The 16,938-nt window shown below is 38.6% G+C and overlaps 1 protein-coding gene across 1 annotated transcript in view; it reads left to right on the top strand.

Moving 5' to 3' along the window:
* The window catches only part of CYFIP1 (cytoplasmic FMR1 interacting protein 1), a 76,115-nt gene that overhangs the window by 22,197 nt on the left and 36,980 nt on the right, over positions 1-16,938 (top strand). Inside the window, exons 6-21 of the mRNA XM_056330002.1 lie at positions 254-435; positions 1,802-1,898; positions 2,046-2,174; positions 3,448-3,552; positions 3,714-3,805; positions 5,044-5,161; positions 5,838-5,960; positions 8,335-8,460; positions 8,760-8,926; positions 10,230-10,377; positions 12,268-12,421; positions 13,641-13,797; positions 14,362-14,458; positions 14,811-14,887; positions 14,981-15,089; positions 15,633-15,752. Of these exons, the coding sequence (XP_056185977.1) occupies positions 254-435; positions 1,802-1,898; positions 2,046-2,174; positions 3,448-3,552; positions 3,714-3,805; positions 5,044-5,161; positions 5,838-5,960; positions 8,335-8,460; positions 8,760-8,926; positions 10,230-10,377; positions 12,268-12,421; positions 13,641-13,797; positions 14,362-14,458; positions 14,811-14,887; positions 14,981-15,089; positions 15,633-15,752 (2,001 nt within the window). The remainder of the gene's footprint in view (positions 1-253; positions 436-1,801; positions 1,899-2,045; positions 2,175-3,447; positions 3,553-3,713; positions 3,806-5,043; positions 5,162-5,837; positions 5,961-8,334; positions 8,461-8,759; positions 8,927-10,229; positions 10,378-12,267; positions 12,422-13,640; positions 13,798-14,361; positions 14,459-14,810; positions 14,888-14,980; positions 15,090-15,632; positions 15,753-16,938) is intronic.

The following is a 16,938-nucleotide window of genomic DNA, read 5'->3' as shown; positions in this document are numbered from 1 at the left end:
AACTTTTATGACTTCAATCTGTAGAGAACAACCTTGGCTCTTGTGCCAGGCAAGCTCTGTGGCAAAAGTCACTGCAAGTACACAGGGGTGGAGCTGAAAAGCCTGTGCTGATGCCTTGTTAGCCTTGCAGGCTTTAAACATTTTTGTGCTTCAGTGGTGCTTTTCACTGGACCAGTTCCAGTTAGGCAATGGAACTTTTTTCCTGGAAACATCATGGCTTTTACCCCCAGTTTCTTCTTTTTTCCCCCATTAGAGAAACGCCATTGAACGATTTTGTGGAGAGGTGAGACGTTTGTGCCATGCGGAGAGGAGGAAGGACTTTGTGTCTGAAGCGTATCTGATCACACTGGGCAAATTCATCAACATGTTCGCGGTATTGGATGAGTTGAAAAATATGAAGTGCAGCGTGAAGAACGACCATTCCGCCTACAAGCGGTGAGTGGCGAGGAGCCGCAGGGCTGGCGGTTCTGCTGCGGGGTACAGGCGTCCCACGAGATGGCAGCAGCTGCTCTTTTGCCAACAGCTCGCTCTTCAAAAACGGGGGGAACAGTTACCTGGGAAGTGGGGATGCGCTGACTGCAGTTAGGCAGTTGAGTAAACCTGGGTTATTTTATGCTGTTCTTCCAGCAGCAAAGGGTTGTTCTGCTTTTTACTGCCAAGCTGTCTAACACCTCTGTCTTGGTGTATGCGAAACGCGATGAGTATACTTTGCTCAGTAAAGCTTTTCTTTTTAAGTTTGAGAGGAACATGGCTTGCTGGTCGCTTGTGCTACTTCTGTTCTATTCTATTTCTAGTCTGTTCTATTTTTGGTATCCACTTTCGACATTTGTAACTGAGAGTTGTTACACTTACTCTTAACACATTTCAGCTTTGCCCTTCAAGGTTGTCGTGACCGCAGGTGTAGCAGGGAGGGGAGAAGGATGGGATACCAGTGACCAAGTTTTATGCTTGAGCTGCCAGATGGTATCAGGTATCTTTTGTCAAATACAGTGGTCAGAGCAGTAGAGAAAAGTCTTTCTGCCAGCTGTATCATCTGTGGTCATTCATAAAGAAAACCATTCAGCCAACGACTAGCCAATTTTATTTGTCCTGCTTCCACTTTCATGAGATTTAATTTCTACCTCTGCCAGTAGTTGCCTTTTGTAGTTGTGCCTGAAGACCTCTTAAACTTGTTTTGCCTTTCTTTTTCTTTGGAGGCGTGCTTCTGGAGGACAAACTGTTTTCTGGAAGACTGACTTTTCCTGGCTTGTTGCGTGTCTTGGGTCTATAGAGCCACTGCTGTCCCTGTCAGTTGAGGGATATATCCAATGATTCTTGGCTTGGGTTGGATTTGGCCTTTTAACTAGGGTGCAGGGAGTGATTTGGGATTGTAAAACAGTTCATTTGAGATAAATTAAGTCCATATTTCTCTTATAGTAAAATTTCGCCTTTCTTTTTAACTGTTTTCTTAAAAAGTCTTCCCTTCATCCTTGATGAAACAGGCTCTTGACGGCTTTGTTGAATCCACAGTATATGTTTGGATAACTCACTTTTATTAAGCTGTAGCAAACAAGTACTGACCACATCTGCCAAGTTCTCTTTTTGCTTGATTCAGAAGTTTGGAAGTGGGAGATGTACTGAGATTGAGTCTTGTACGAGCAGTGAATGATACGCCGTTGTACTGGCACTTACAGAATGGCACTTACACAGCTTAGAGTTCCCCTGGCAGATTTGGAGGCAGGTGTGTTTCTAACGAGAGGGGATGGATTTGCTACAAGCATCCTGCTGAAGGGATATACTGGTTTTTCTTCTGTTTTCAAAGAGCTGCTCAGTTCCTGCGGAAAATGGCAGATCCTCAGTCTATTCAAGAATCCCAGAACCTCTCCATGTTCCTTGCCAACCACAACAAGATAACACAAGTAAGCTTTAAGTGTCTTTTTGCAGAATTGTCTTTTACCTAATGCTTTACAAAACTAGCAAAATAAAACTCTTCCAGTTTGGTAGTAATTATTGTTTGCCAGGGAGTATAACTAGTTGATTAATATCCTTTTCTTCTTTTTTCCCAGTCTTTACAGCAGCAGTTGGAGGTGATTGTTGGCTATGAAGAGCTTCTTGCAGATATTGTGAATTTGTGCATGGACTACTATGAAAACAAAATGTATCTAACGCCCAGTGAGAAACATATGCTTTTGAAAGTAGGTTTCCTTTAGGTATAAAATTAAAAAAGAATGGTTGAGGCAAGTCACAGATGTTTGAATTCCTGATTGTTTGTAATTTTTTTTAAAAGGGACCAGTTAACCAAATAACACAAATTATTCCTTTTTCTCCCCATCCCCCCACTGTCTTTTTATTACATTGCATGCTAACTGTGTTTAGAAAGTTCGTAATCATTTTTGTTTTTCATAAATTGAAGTTGACCCAATTGAACTGTAGCCTTGCTAGGAAACCAGTTCTATGGAATTGTGTCTATGAAGTTTAATGACAACAGAAAGGAACTACTACATTGTATTTTTAGATATGTGGCAAATTTCTATAGAAAGCTTTTGGAAGTGAAGCTGTATATTACCTATTTTGGGGAACAAGTAACTTAAAATTAGGGTTGGTAAGTAGATAAGTTTAGTTAACTAGAATATGTACATGTAATAAGAGGCTGCTGGGCAATGTGAAGTGTGGCTGATACCAGCTGCATATCTTGCAGTGGAAGAAAAGGTATAGAGTAAGAACAGAAAATTTGCCTCATGACAAATGTTTTGAATCACTTCAGTGTTTAACTTCTGAAGAGCTCTGTTTTCTAGGACCAAATGGAAGCATCCTGAAACCGCATACAAATGCTAGAGAATTTGTGTTCTGTCTGCAGGGATGTCCAATGTGTCTTTCATATTTAGGACTTCTGCTTAGAACACATTAAGTGGCTAATGCTCAGCTCCTGCTATTGTAAATACTGAATTGTAACTTCATGTTAATGAATAATTTGGGCAAAATGTCATTAGATTTTTTTTTTGATGCTTCTGAGCTCTTGTGTGAAAAATGCAGAGATGTGCTGAAAGCCATAAAAGGCAATCACTCAGAGGCGTTAGATCTAAACTTCTGTTACAGATCATTTTACATGCACAGAATTTTAATAAAATGGAAATGAAAAAAACCCTGTGTAAAAATAACGTCACTGAAACTACAGTCTGGCTTCTTTTGTGTGCTAAACCTTTATACAAACAAGCAGCATCTTTTAAGGATAACTGATCAGGCTAATGTTAGTGTAGAAACTACTGATGTACATATAGGAAAAGAATACTAAATGTGTGTATTTGAAAATACTTCTCTTTGAAGGAAGGTGGTGTTTCAGGACTGTTTTTAAAATACTACTTTTTTATTTTAATGATATGAAGAACGGTCTTAGTGTAGCAGGTATTTATTTACCTCTGAGGTCCTTTTACAGAGAGGTTTGATTTTTATTTTTTTTTTCTATTTCAGGTTATGGGCTTTGGATTGTACCTGATGGATGGAAGTGTCAGTAACATCTATAAGCTGGACGCAAAGAAAAGGATAAACTTAGCCAAGATAGACAAGTTCTTTAAGGTTGGTTAAGATGTGATCTTCAAGGTAATTGCCCTTGCATTTTAAATATAATCAAATAGAATAAAGATCACTTTGGACTATAATATGGGTAGATAAAGGTTTTCTTTCACTAAGATTTGTGTTTAATAATTTATCTAATCTGATTTATTCCCTGTGTACAGCAGTTGCAGGTTGTCCCGCTGTTTGGTGACATGCAGATTGAACTTGCAAGATACATTAAGACCAGTGCCCATTACGAAGAAAATAAATCCAGGTAAGAGGGAGAAGGAAACAAAGAGGGGAGCATCTGGGCTGCAGAAAGTCAGATCCTTGGAGTAGATTTTCATAATCACCCATTAGTCTGTGTGTCTGTGATAATGACTTCAATAGGATTTTTATCTTGGTCTACTTTTTGGTGTGGGTATTTCACTATTAATGTAGTTCATGTAATAACTACAACTAAAGAAACAAGTTGTTTAAAGACCTTTCTATGCTGCTGAGCTTATTCTTTTATCTGTGGCATTTCTTATCACCTGGGTTGGGAGAAATGAATTTCATCTTACACTAATTTAATTTTTATTTTTTCCTTTAAATATGAAACTTTCTTTAAAAGAAATGAAGGAATTTGCTAAGCAAGGTGAGCAGTAGTAGTGCATGGGTAAATAGGCATGTGTATATTGTATACGAAGCAGCAACTTAGCTTGTCTCCCCTCTTTTTTTTTGGCTAGGTGTGCAGCACAGCAAAATGACTGGAAAATGCAGCCAGTTTTTACATAAATGGTTCCACAGTTTATGGTTATTGCTTTCTTTTAGTGAACATTTCTGTGCTCCTCCAAGACCTTCCCTCCATGCAGTTACATGAATTTAAAATGCAGTGCTTTGTGTTTTAATTCCTGCAGAAAAAACCTATAACCTGCATGTAATTGCTAAGAGAAAATGAATGACAGTGGGCCTGTCAAACTACTAAAAATATGAGGCTACTTAACATGACATTCTTGGTAGCATGTCTTTTGTGTCCCTCTTGTTAACATGTTAATAGTATTTAATAATGCTTTTTTTATAGTTGGGAGCATATTGTAGGCTCTTCATGGTTAAGCAAGTGTAATGAAAAACAATCTGAAGGCAACTAAATGTATCTTACAGCCTATACCTATACTTCTGCCCTGCTTTTCAATCCTTTGCAGGCCTGTCCCTAAGTGTATGCTCCTGGAGAGAGATGCTGATTTGTATTTAATAGCAACATCCTTTAAAACAAACAGACAAACAAACACAAAAAGAAAAAAGTTGGGCTTTTAAGTCTTTGAAGAAGTGCTATTTGAACTCAGAAGGGTAGTCCATCCCTAATGGATTGTGCAGGGTCAGAAGTAGAGGTGTGAAAAGGGGAAAGGCCTCAAGTAGAGAAGGAAGATTTTTTAAAAAAGGTCACACGTTACGGATCTTTCTTTGCAGTATCAGTTGTATTGTTTATTGCCTAAACTGATTTAGGTGGGGTTTTTTTGTCTTCTGAAACAGATGGACGTGCACGTCTTCCAGCAGCAGTCCCCAATACAATATTTGTGAGCAGATGATCCAAATCAGAGAAGACCATATGCGTTTCATATCAGAACTGGCTCGTTACAGCAACAGTGAGGTTTGTGGGATTAGAGCTATATGTGCAAATTTCATGTCACTGATTAACAGTTATTGTTAAGTATCTGAAGAGCAGGTAAACCTTAGGCTAGACAATTGACAAAGCTTGCTGACTTGGATCAAGAAAAGCTGGCTGCAGGGCCTAGTACCCAATCTCTGCATGATATTTGTGCTATTTAAATTTAAAATAGTAATGATACATCTCACAAACTGCAGTATTATTCTGCCCCACCCCTATCCTAGAAATTTTGGCATGTCTTCTTTGGAATAGATTGTCTAACCCTGACTCCAAATGGGTGCCCATAACAGTTTAAATGAAACTAAAAGTTAAGAGATTAGTTAACCACCCCCCCCAAAAAAAAAAACCCAAAAAACCCAAAAAAACCCCCGCACATATATATATATTTATATATGCTCTATTTTTATATATGTATACATGTGTGTGTATACGACTTACGTCTTTAATTCATCTGCAACAATACGTCTTGACTAAAATCTGAAGTTTAGCTGTGTAAGTGTAGAAGAAAAGGCTGATATTAATGCAGGTGTTGGTCCATAATGCTGGTTTAATGCTTAAAAGAAATCTGTGTAGAAATTTGGCTATGGATGGTGGATACAGCACGTTTTGATGTGGGTTTGTGGTTTTCTTGTTTTGTTGTTGTTTAATAATGTGCTAGGTGGTGACTGGGTCTGGTCGACAGGAAGCTCAGAAAACAGATGCAGAGTATCGGAAACTCTTTGATCTCTCTCTCCAAGGCCTGCAGCTTCTCTCCCAGTGGAGTGCACATGTTATGGAAGTGGTATGTTGTCTGGGAAATAAAACCAGATGAAAAAGAGGTGGCTTGGTGAGGTTGGACAGACTTTACTTCAACAGAATGAAAAATGTGTGTTGTGTTTTGATCCCTTAATTCCCCTCTTCCTTCTTCCTTCACTCCTTTTCTTCTCCTGCTCCAAACCACATTCGCAGAGGCAGGCACATGAAGTTCTCAGAGCTTAGGAGTAATGTTGCTGCTTTGAAGATCCAGTAGCTTGTACAATCTCATACAGTACGTTCAAATTGTTATATTTAATGGATAGGGGATCACCAGTAAGCCTTAACCAGATGTTTTCATGTTGCTCTTGATACATACCTTTTGTAGACCAAGACTTCATTATTTTCCTCTAAACATTGTTTAAAATTGTATTCTGATAGAAATATCCATACCAATGTGCAGTCACACAGGATGTGATAGAACAGCTTCAGCTGGCTATATTTAGACGTCATCACTTGGTAAATTGAAGCACGTAAGGTCTTAACCAAGGACACAAAAATGGATGGAAAGGCTCCCATTGGCTTTATATTAGGCTTTTAGTCAAAAGGAAGGTAAATGTGGGGAAGGGAAAATTTGAGAGGAGGTGAGGGAGGGGAAATAACCTGCAGAGTTGTTTCTCTATGTTTTAATAATCTATTTTAAAAACAGATGCTAGTTAGAAAAGTGACTGTGCTTTTTCTGATAAGAAACCGCACAAGACAGAAATTGAAGAGGAGGATGTAGGAGTCCTTTTTATTGCTGCAGAGACTTAGATAAAAGCCACACGTCTCACCTGCACCAAAGCATGTTCTAGGAAATGTTGAAAGAGGTGACATATTGTATGAGAGAAGCCAGACTTGCTTCTCCTCTGCCTCTGAGAGGGAACATCAAGCCATTTGTACTGCTTGAATCCAGTGCAGTCAGAATGGGCATAGCTAAAGACCCAGTTTTCTTTTTTTCTGTTTTTTTAACTGCCTCTTTCAAAAGCCAGTAGATGAGTCATGCTTTTTCCTGTATTATCCTATTCGTATTTAAATCAACATTGTATTTTATGGTAAAAATTTTGTTCTCCTTTTCTCCCTCTTAAGAGAGGTTGCTATCATCTATTTCTGGCCTCTGCAACTCCCAGCCTTGCTGCCTTTATTTCTGTCATTGCAAACTGCTGCATTTAGGCTTTCTTCTTAGAGCTGGTTTTATCCTCCCGAGTTCCAGGACAAACTCTCTGAGGACCACAGTCCTTTGGTTTTTTTTCCTATCATCACTGCTTTTCTTTGTCTTTCTGATTTGTATGGATTCCCTTAAGTAATTCTCATGTAAATTCGTGTTTACCTTCTCCCTGTACTCCTGTTGAGAGTTTATTCTTACCTTAAGTATCCTACTTATTCACCTGTCTTCTGCAGTCACTCAGTATCCATAAACCTTGTTACATACGTCATGTTCAGATAAAAAAATTTCATCATGCATTTGATGTCCAACTTAACCCCGTTAACTGAATGCCCGCAAGATGCCCCATCTTTGTTTAATGATTTCCCACGTCCTCTTTGTTGCACTTAGGTTGCAGGGTGTGATGCTTCTCTTTGCCATAGGTAAATTGGTGCAAATATTAATCCGTTATAGTAGGCAAATTTGTATTGCTTTGTAATCTGTTCACTATTCACTGAAGTCAAACTGTGAAAAAACTGTATTCAAATGGGACTAGGATTTTTCACTGTATGTACCCTGATGGATATCAGATCAGCCTGACACTAGTCAGGAACATTTTTGTCTCTGCAGTGACTGAAAAGACAGTATTTAAGAGAAATACATGCTGTGCAGATGATGTCACAGATAATATAGCTATTTTCACACCTTTAAGCCTAGTAAACATAACGCCCACCCACCCCCACCCCTAAACTGTATAGTTTTCCAGGTGTATTTTGAATTCTAAATGTGAATATTTGGGCAAGTTGGAGGCTCCTCTTTTTGTGTGCGAGTGTGATGGATTTTTTTTTTTTTTTTAAATTAATGCTCTAAGGTCTTTCTGTTTCTTGTGTCTGAAGTGGAGAGGAAACTTTCACCTATGCTACCATTTGCTCAGTAAAAAATACCCTGAAGCACGTTACCTGCTGAGTGTGAATTGCATTTTTTGAGCTAATACAGGATCACTAGCTTTCGAGAAAATTTGTTAGGCAAATTATTGTTTGGCATTTCCACTAGACAGTAGTTTCTGAATTTGTGCAGGTTTTGAGAATAGCGTCAGTAATACTTTTCAGATACTCTTGAAAACACTGGCTTGTTTCTTAAAGCCTGTTGTTTGTGTCCAGCTATATTTTGTGTTTCTCAGGCCTTTGTTGTTTTGTTTTTTCCATCTTTTTTTCTCGCTATTCTGCTGTGTGAACTGCAGTATTCATGGAAGCTGGTACACCCAACGGACAAATACTCTAATAAAGATTGTCCTGACAATGCAGAAGAGTATGAAAGAGCAACAAGATACAATTATACTAGTGAGGAGAAGTTTGCTTTGGTTGAGGTAAGATAAATATTTTTTTACATGGATTTTCCAAAGATTTAATTCTATACAAAGGAGAACATTCTCTATAAGCATTTTCTATACTCATTGCAAAAAGACAAGCATGCCCTGTATCGACTCTGAAAGAGCATGTTTTTCTCCATTCAATATGTAGGAGGTGCACAGGTAAAATCTCCTTTATGTTTTGGAACTTGTTAATTCCCCTTTTCTCATTTTCTGTATTTAAAAAGGGGCTTTTGGAACAACTATACGAACAAAATAAGGAATATACACCTTTTGGTTCTTTTTCCCCCTTCCAGGTGATTGCCATGATCAAAGGTCTTCAGGTGCTGATGGGAAGGATGGAAAGTGTTTTCAATCATGCCATTCGCCATACCATTTATGCAGCTCTACAGGATTTTGCCCAGGTCACACTTAGAGAGCCATTAAGACAAGCCATTAAAAAGAAGAAAAATGTCATTCAGAGGTAGCATACTTGCCTTCTTCTCCTGTATTCTTTCCCCCAAATGTTGCTAAATTTGCTGCAGAATTGCACAGCTGTTAAGTTCTGCTCTTTAAGTCAGTACTCCCCTACTAGTCTGTATGGTATTCAAAGAGAGCTTTGTTGAATGTGCTTTGGAAGTTGAAGAAGTCTGAAGTCAAAAATGAATGGCTGCCAGCGTGGCTACAGTAAGAGCCCAGGCTGTCTTGAGCTACTTAAGACTACCGTAGGAAGTTCTGTGTTCCCTGTAGTTTATTTTTTTTTAATTTTTATTTTAAGGAAAGTACTGCAATAATGAAAGCAGGACTAGTATTTTTATTGTGAAGAAAGGTGTTCTTGTCCACCTTCCTTATGATTCCAGTGTTTCCTCTCCTTTTGTCTCATGTTTACATCTGACCCCATAGTCTTTCCTTTGCCTTCTTAGCATCCTGCCTTCTTTCTCAGCTTCTGCTGCTTTTGGCTTATTAGCCTTACACTTCTTTTCCAAGGGCTTCATCTGCCCACGGATTGGTGACATTTCCTGACCTTATTGTTTAATGTCTAATTATTTGCTTTTAATCTTGACTTGTTTACCATTTGTTTACTCCCACATTTCACTGCAAAGCTCTTAAGAGTTGAAAGTCTTTGGCTAATTTCTTTTTGCCCAGAGATTTTCATGAAACAGTGATACTTGCGTACCTGCTCAGATTTGGGAGGCGGCATTTGCTTCATCATTCAGCATGCCACAGGATAACGACTGACTGTGTTTCTGACAAGTATCTGAGTGGAGTCCAGTTCAGTATTTGGAATTAGAGGATGAAACTGTTTGTATCAATTCCAGCTGAATTCTGGAGTCCTGCTGGAAACAGGAATTCTGCTGCTTCTTTTAATTTCAAGCCAGATTTGTGTCTCTTTAATTTGGTTAATCTGCTTTACTTGAATTGAATAATTTGCTTTTTTGTGGTTTAGAACAAAATGGCTTGATGCACTTGCTAAGGATCCCAGAGGTGAATTCTTGACAAGTGGCTTTTGTCTCTGATGAACCAGTTCCAGAGGTCAGCTTCCTTCTGACGGAGGAGGGCGGCTCTGGACTGTCCGTTATGATAAACAGCATGGAGTATTTCTTTCATAAATGTGGCATTCTTGAAGTTGTTGGCAAAATCATTTGCAGTTGCTCTGAGTTACCCTGAGCTCCTGAATGCTGTTGCAAAGTTTCTGTGCTTGTGGAAGAATGCTTTAAAAAAAAATATATGTTCTCATCAATGCACTTGCCTGCGTGCTGGTCTGAAGTGGTGTGAATTGTGTTCAGTGTTTTGCAGGCCATAAGAAAGACAGTCTGTGACTGGGAAGCGGGTCATGAGCCATTCAATGACCCAGCTCTAAGGGGGGAGAAGGACCCCAAAAGTGGTTTTGACATCAAAGTCCCAAGGCGTGCAGTGGGACCCTCCAGCACTCAGGTATTTTCCTGTCTGGTGGTTGTGAAATCTGTCAACAATTACTGCATGAAATGTTTTCTCTCTGGCCTGAATGACGTAAAAATTGCTGGTTTGGGGGTTTTTTTTGTGTGTGTGGTTTTTTTTAATGCTAAAAATCTTCTCTGATTAAATTTATGTTTACAAAATTTCATATATTTAACCAAAATTTCTGTCTGGGTTATTGTCACTTTCTACTCTGCATAATTTTTCCAAGTGTTCAATCTCTTTGACTTCCTGGGAAGAAATATTTTCTCATTGAGCTCATAATGTTTTTTAAATAATATTTTTGAGCTATTTGAATTATTTCTTGACTGACTCCCATCTCTGGTATGGCTGGTGGATTATTATTAATTTTTCTTTTTGTTAAATCCCATCATTCAGTAGATGTCTATGTAGGTTTAAAATATGTTTAAAATATAAATGATTGCCTGTAAAATTAGGAGAGTATTTGACTTCTGACAGGATCCCTCTTACTGTTCAGTAATGCATGATAAAACTACTCCCTAAAATCCATTTGATCTGCTGCTGCCGCTAAAACGAGGTATTTCAAATGGGTTTTCTGTGCTAGTCATTGAAATCCCATACCTAAATGCTCATTCTTGTTACCTCCATATAATTCTCTTTTTTTATTTTCTTTGTGGATTTGTTTGGAGAGTGTATGGTCTGGTATACATAGCTCATCTAAGAAAATGAGGTACTGAGCACTTTGGGTGAAAAATTGAAGGCAACTGCGGTTTGTAAAGACGGTGTTTCAATACCTGAAATCTGTGGGGATTAGAGCATGTATGGATAATGATCTTGGGTAATAAGAAGTTGCTTAAATTGTGGTGAGATGGGTTTAATGAAGATTTTGTTTTGGGAATTGTAAAAAATGTTTTGGTTTCTGATTTTCTGGGGGGAAAAAAATTGAAATGTCACCACCAGTGTGCTCCTGTGCTTGGTATGTTTAAGGCCTTTGTTTCACTGGCTGCAACAGGCTGTTTAGAGTACATGGTTCTGTCTGCTTTTTCTGCTCTTGGGCTGGCACACTTGTCTGTCTCAGCTGACAGCAGGAAGGGAGGTCAAATATATGGATTTCAGATAAGTTTTTCTCAATTTCATGCAGCTCCAAAATGGCTATGTATGGATTGGTAATACTTGGAAATCTTTGCAAAAATAATTTGAGAAGCTAATGGCTCTTTGAGCATCCTCTGAAATGAATGGAAACTTCTCCCTTTCCTTGAGGGAGTACCAGATTGTAGTGATTATTCTGAATGAAGAAACCTTTCTGTATGTCCTCCTCTGCATGCTTACTGTGCTGCTTTTCGTTTGTAACAAACTAACACATTTTCTCTGCTTCTGTTTCCCCTTCCTTATTTACCCGTGTGTTTTTATTAACGGATTCTCTCTCCCCTGCCTGCCCCTGTCTGTTGGTTTTTAGCTCTACATGGTTCGCACTATGACAGAGTCCTTAAACTCTGCTGAGCTGTTGAAGCAGCTCAAGTCTCTGGGATTGGAAAAGCTATTGCATGTGACACACAAGTTTCTGAGGCAGTCCTACATCTATCCGCCTCTTTTAAACTTTGGTGGTAAGACATTGCTTATTACTTTTACTTTTTGTGGTGACATGAACTGTTCCACTGCAAATGGTCTGCTGCTAAGTGTCAGTGGAGGTCCCCTTGGCATGGGTAGGCATTTGTGCTGGTGTGTAGGCTAGCGTTGCGTCTGTTCCTCTTGCCTGAAAGGCTTTTTACACACACAGTGCTGGTTTTCAATTTGAAGTGGAGCAGTCGCTTACTGATAGTAATTCTCAGTGTTGCTCGACTAATGTACCATGTGTATTTTCCTTTTTTCCCCCCCCTTCCACCATAATTGTTTCCTTTAATGATACAGCTTTACATGGTGAGAACTATGTTAGAGTCCCTCATTGCTGACAAAAGTGGTTCCAAGAAAACCTTGAGAAGTAGCCTTGAGGGGCCCACCATATTGGACATAGAAAAATTCCATCGCGAGTCTTTCTTCTACACTCATTTGATAAATTTCAGTGGTAAGATACGTAGATGATCAGTGTCCAGCTTAGCATGTCCTAACACCTCTAACACGACCTGGAAAATGTTTCCGATTGCCTAAGTCAACTTATTTTTGGTTTATTTATCAAAAGCCCTTGTCTGTCCAAATTTTTTCTGAGACTTGATATTCAGTATTGAGGTGGGATTTTTATTTTGACCTGTTACACATTTGTTTATAATACATCAAATTTCATAGTTACCTCCCTTTTCTATTTTTTTTTAATGTATGTATTATTTATATAAACAAGGGACAGATAAGCCTTATACACATTGAAATTATAAAAAGGAAGTAGTTTTTGTGTTTTGGGGTTTTGGGGATCTTTTTTGTTTTTGTTTTAAGTACAGAGGAAACAAATTCTCTGTTGTGGTAAATTTGATGTCATTTCACTACTCTTACTATTCAGTTAATTGTAATCGGAAACATGCTGTCCTAAAGATTTCACCTACTGACATTGAATGTATCTAGTCTTTGTCATCACCATGCTGTGTTGTCTTTCATTTTTGTTTTGCTGCTGGACTCCTTTACCCTCAGAGGAGGAGGAGTCCATTAATGTCAGTCATAATGCCACTGGGGAACAGCACTTCAAAAGGTCTTCAGAAGATCTTAGTGTAAAAAGTTCACTCCCGTTTTGGTTCTCAAGCCTTCTGCAAAAGAAAGCTTGTGATGAATGTTTTCTGGAGAGGAGGGAAGCACACCTCTGCACCCTTGGCAGCAGCCTCAGAAACTGTTTTAATCCCTCCTTCATGTGTGTGTCTGTCATTTCCTGACCATCTAATCAACAGGAACATACGGAGCGATTCAGTCCTCCAGAGGGAGAGATGGTACTGGTGGATCCGGTACAATTCTGTCTCCTTCACCTACTGCTTCCCAAGTTCAGTGTACAGGTTTCTCAGCCCCCAGCTGAGGAATCCCCCTTTACTCGTGTGCATAGTTTTTCTGTTTAACTGGTAGTCCGCTCCACTTCCATGCTTTTGTCTGTAATAAGGCACCACTTTGGGGGCCAATGTGGAGTTCAAAACTCTTTGAAAAAGTCATGGGCTTTATATTTTGACTTTGGTTTACGTATCTGGCCTATGTATAGCTGTAGTGACTCACGCCTGCTTTTTTTGTTTCACATCGCATCATCAGAATCACAGTTGTATTGTTCCTGATGTATTTCTATAAGAAGCATAATTCTTCCTTATTTATTCTGAAAGAAACCCTGCAGCAATGCTGTGATCTGTCCCAACTGTGGTTCAGGGAATTCTTCTTAGAGCTGACCATGGGCAGAAGAATCCAGTTTCCCATTGAGATGTCCATGCCTTGGATTCTGACGGACCATATTTTGGAGACCAAAGAGGCGTCAATGATGGAGTAAGACCTACTGGTGCTCTTCCACTGAATGATAATTCTTAATGATTGCCATTCCTTATTATAATGTTACTGCTTTAATTGCTTTTAATAAGCAGTCACAGAGAAGGTATTCTAAACCTTTACAAAATTTTCCTCTTACATTTGCCAATTTCCAGATTCTCAAAATTTTCTTTTTGAGGTGAATAATCGAAATAAAAAACCTTTTATAAAAGTATCATTGCACCAGCCAAATACGTTGTTCCCTAAGTTCTCTGTACTTACTCCTCAAAGCTGTCAAATAGCATTCATAGTGGTAAAAGCATTCCTTTTTGATGGAAAGCTACATCTAGAAAACAAGTTTCACACTGAAAACTTACCTATAGAGTTTGTTGAACTAACAAAAGACTTCCACAAAGGAGAAATTGTGATACTTTATATAAAAAATCAAATGAAAAAAAATAATCCTGTTTTCATGAACCCCGTGTAGATTACAATATTGACCGGCTTACAACACTTTGACTGCACCATCCTAAAGGATCATAATTTCTGTAAACATGTAACTTTTTTTTTTTTTTTTTCATTCAGGTATGTTCTGTATTCTTTGGACCTTTATAATGACAGTGCTCATTACGCACTTACTAAATTTAAGAAGCAGTTCCTCTATGATGAGATTGAGGCAGAGGTAAAGTAACCTTACCTACTAGAGAGAAATAGTCTGTACCTGAATGGGAAAATTATGTTAAAGGCGGCTAAGACTTATTACAAGAGATTCGGAACAGTTGGAGATAATAAACAGAGGAGAAAGACCAAAAAGATGGGTAGCTGTTTGGGTGATATGTTGTGAGGAAACCTGTAAACCTGTGCAAAACGTCTCGGATTAATGCTGAAAAGTGAATGTCATCTTCTCTTGTACTGGGAAATTTGGATGCATTAACTTTCTTAGTTATGTTTGATGAACAGTGTGAAGTCTTGGATAAACTCCCCTCTTTTACTTTTAAGTATCTCTAAATGCACAATTTTTTCTCCTCCCTAAGGTGAACCTATGTTTTGACCAATTTGTCTACAAGCTGGCAGACCAGATATTTGCATACTATAAGGCAATGGCTGGCAGGTACCTATTCCAGTAGTGAGAACTTTTATTCATGCATTTCTGCTCTGATTTGCTGCCTAATATACTTGAAGTGTTTTCTTCCTTTCTTAATAGCCTCCTTCTGGATAAACGATTACGTTCAGAATGCAAGAATCAGGGAGCAACCATTCAGCTGCTGCAGTCCAACCGTTATGAGACACTGCTGAAACAGAGACATGTCCAAGTGAGTTAACTCATGCTGTGTTGTGTTGGAGATATTTGGCAATTTTCCAACAGTGTGGCTTTGTGTAGGTATATAAAACTTTATGTTCTGTCATCTTAAGTGGCATAACTGACATTTGAGATCAGCTTTTTTGTCATACAAGGAGTAAATAAAAAAAAAAACTTCATACAAATATCTGTGGCAGTTAAGCCAAACACAAGCCAAATAGGAATGTCAGCTGTGGTAGTGTTGTCTTGCTAGTAATATCTTACCAGTTTTCAGTATGTTGTTGGCTTAATGTCATGGAAGCATAAAATGCTGATATAAATACTCAGATGTGAATGCAACATGTGATTTTACTTATTTTTGTGAGAATTGGGATGCAAATTGTAGTACCTCATTTGTTCATGAAATTATAAATTTTGTCCATCTGCTTTGTTTCTGTGTGTTTGGAACGCAAGTTCACCATGTGACAGTCTTAATCTGTGGAGTCTCATAGTCCTTGTACAGCTTGTCTCGTAATTTGACTTTCAGTTCAAAACTTCATAGCATTTTTTTCTTTAGCTTCTTGGTAGGTCAATAGACCTGAACCGACTGATCACTCAGCGAATTTCGGCAGCCATGTACAGGTCAATGGAACTGGCAATTGGTCGATTTGAAAGTGAGGATTTGACTTCGATTGTGGTGAGTGGTGTGTTGCAGTTTTGCCAGAATGCTAACACTGCAGTTGGGGTCTAGATGCTAGTTTTGTTTTGTTTTACTGTTTTAATGTAATTTAATTTTTGTTTCTTTTATTTGCATTGACAATGATAGACGTCTAGTCTTCCCTTTTTTTCTTTTTTTCCCTCCGTTATAAATCTGTATTTGTTTTTTAATGGTAGAAGCAAAAAATGTTTTCTCCAGCTTTGCTGGAAGTCCTGTAAGTATTCTCTCAGCAAACAGTTGTACAGTCACTCCTGAAAGAAGAGGCTGAATGACTAACAGACAAACCTGTTTTATCCTAAACCTTAGTTAAATATATATAATGGGAAATACTTTAAGCAGTCTTACTAGAAATAAATCAGAGAAACCTCTGATGTTTTGATTTAATTTTTCTGTAAGTGTGAAATCATACAGTGCTGTGGTTGAAGTCTGTCTGGTTTACTGCATCTAGATTGACACAACCTTCCTACCAGAACCAGCTTAGTTTTGCAAAAGACATTCTTTCTGTCACCTCCAGCTACATCATAGATTATACTGGCAAATCCTCTGTTACCATTGTAGTATATAGTGTACTTTATTAATTCTGATGTGCTGTGATTTTTTTTCTTCCCATGCCTTAACCTGCATCTCTGTTCAAACCATGCTTTGGCCTGACCTGACACAGTACTCTGGAATATGCTGCCATACATGGGACTGTGCAAGTCCCAATCCTGTTGAGACTGAGAATCTTGCTCTTTCCTTGTCCAGAAAAGAAATAAACCTGCTGCAACCAGGTCACAGGTTCTTACTCTTTCTTGAGTTGGAAAGTGGCAGACCTAAGGTGCTCCTCCCCACCTCCCCCCACCCCCCCCCCCCCGCCCCTCCTTGTTTTCATTTTCTGCAAAATGATTTCTGCTGAAAACTGCTTGGTTTCCTCAGTGAGAAACAGATCTAATAGCTTAACTAATCAGTAGTTTCTGCAATTTTTCAAGACAATTAAATTAAATGAAGGTGGTTAAAAGACTGAGCTAGTTTTTTCCCTCAGATTGGACTCAATACTGTAATAACAAGCATAGTGGTTGTTTTTCCTTAAATTAACTGTTATTCACAGGTTTGAAAATCCTTTGAAAACATGGAGCATTTAAGTCTGACAGCATGGTACGGGAAGATGTCAAGGAGTTTGATGCAC

Source organism: Falco biarmicus, chromosome 2 (assembly GCF_023638135.1).
Source record: "Falco biarmicus isolate bFalBia1 chromosome 2, bFalBia1.pri, whole genome shotgun sequence".
In the NCBI taxonomy this organism is placed as follows: domain Eukaryota; kingdom Metazoa; phylum Chordata; class Aves; order Falconiformes; family Falconidae; genus Falco; species Falco biarmicus.
This window is presented reverse-complemented; position numbering and strand designations above follow the sequence as displayed.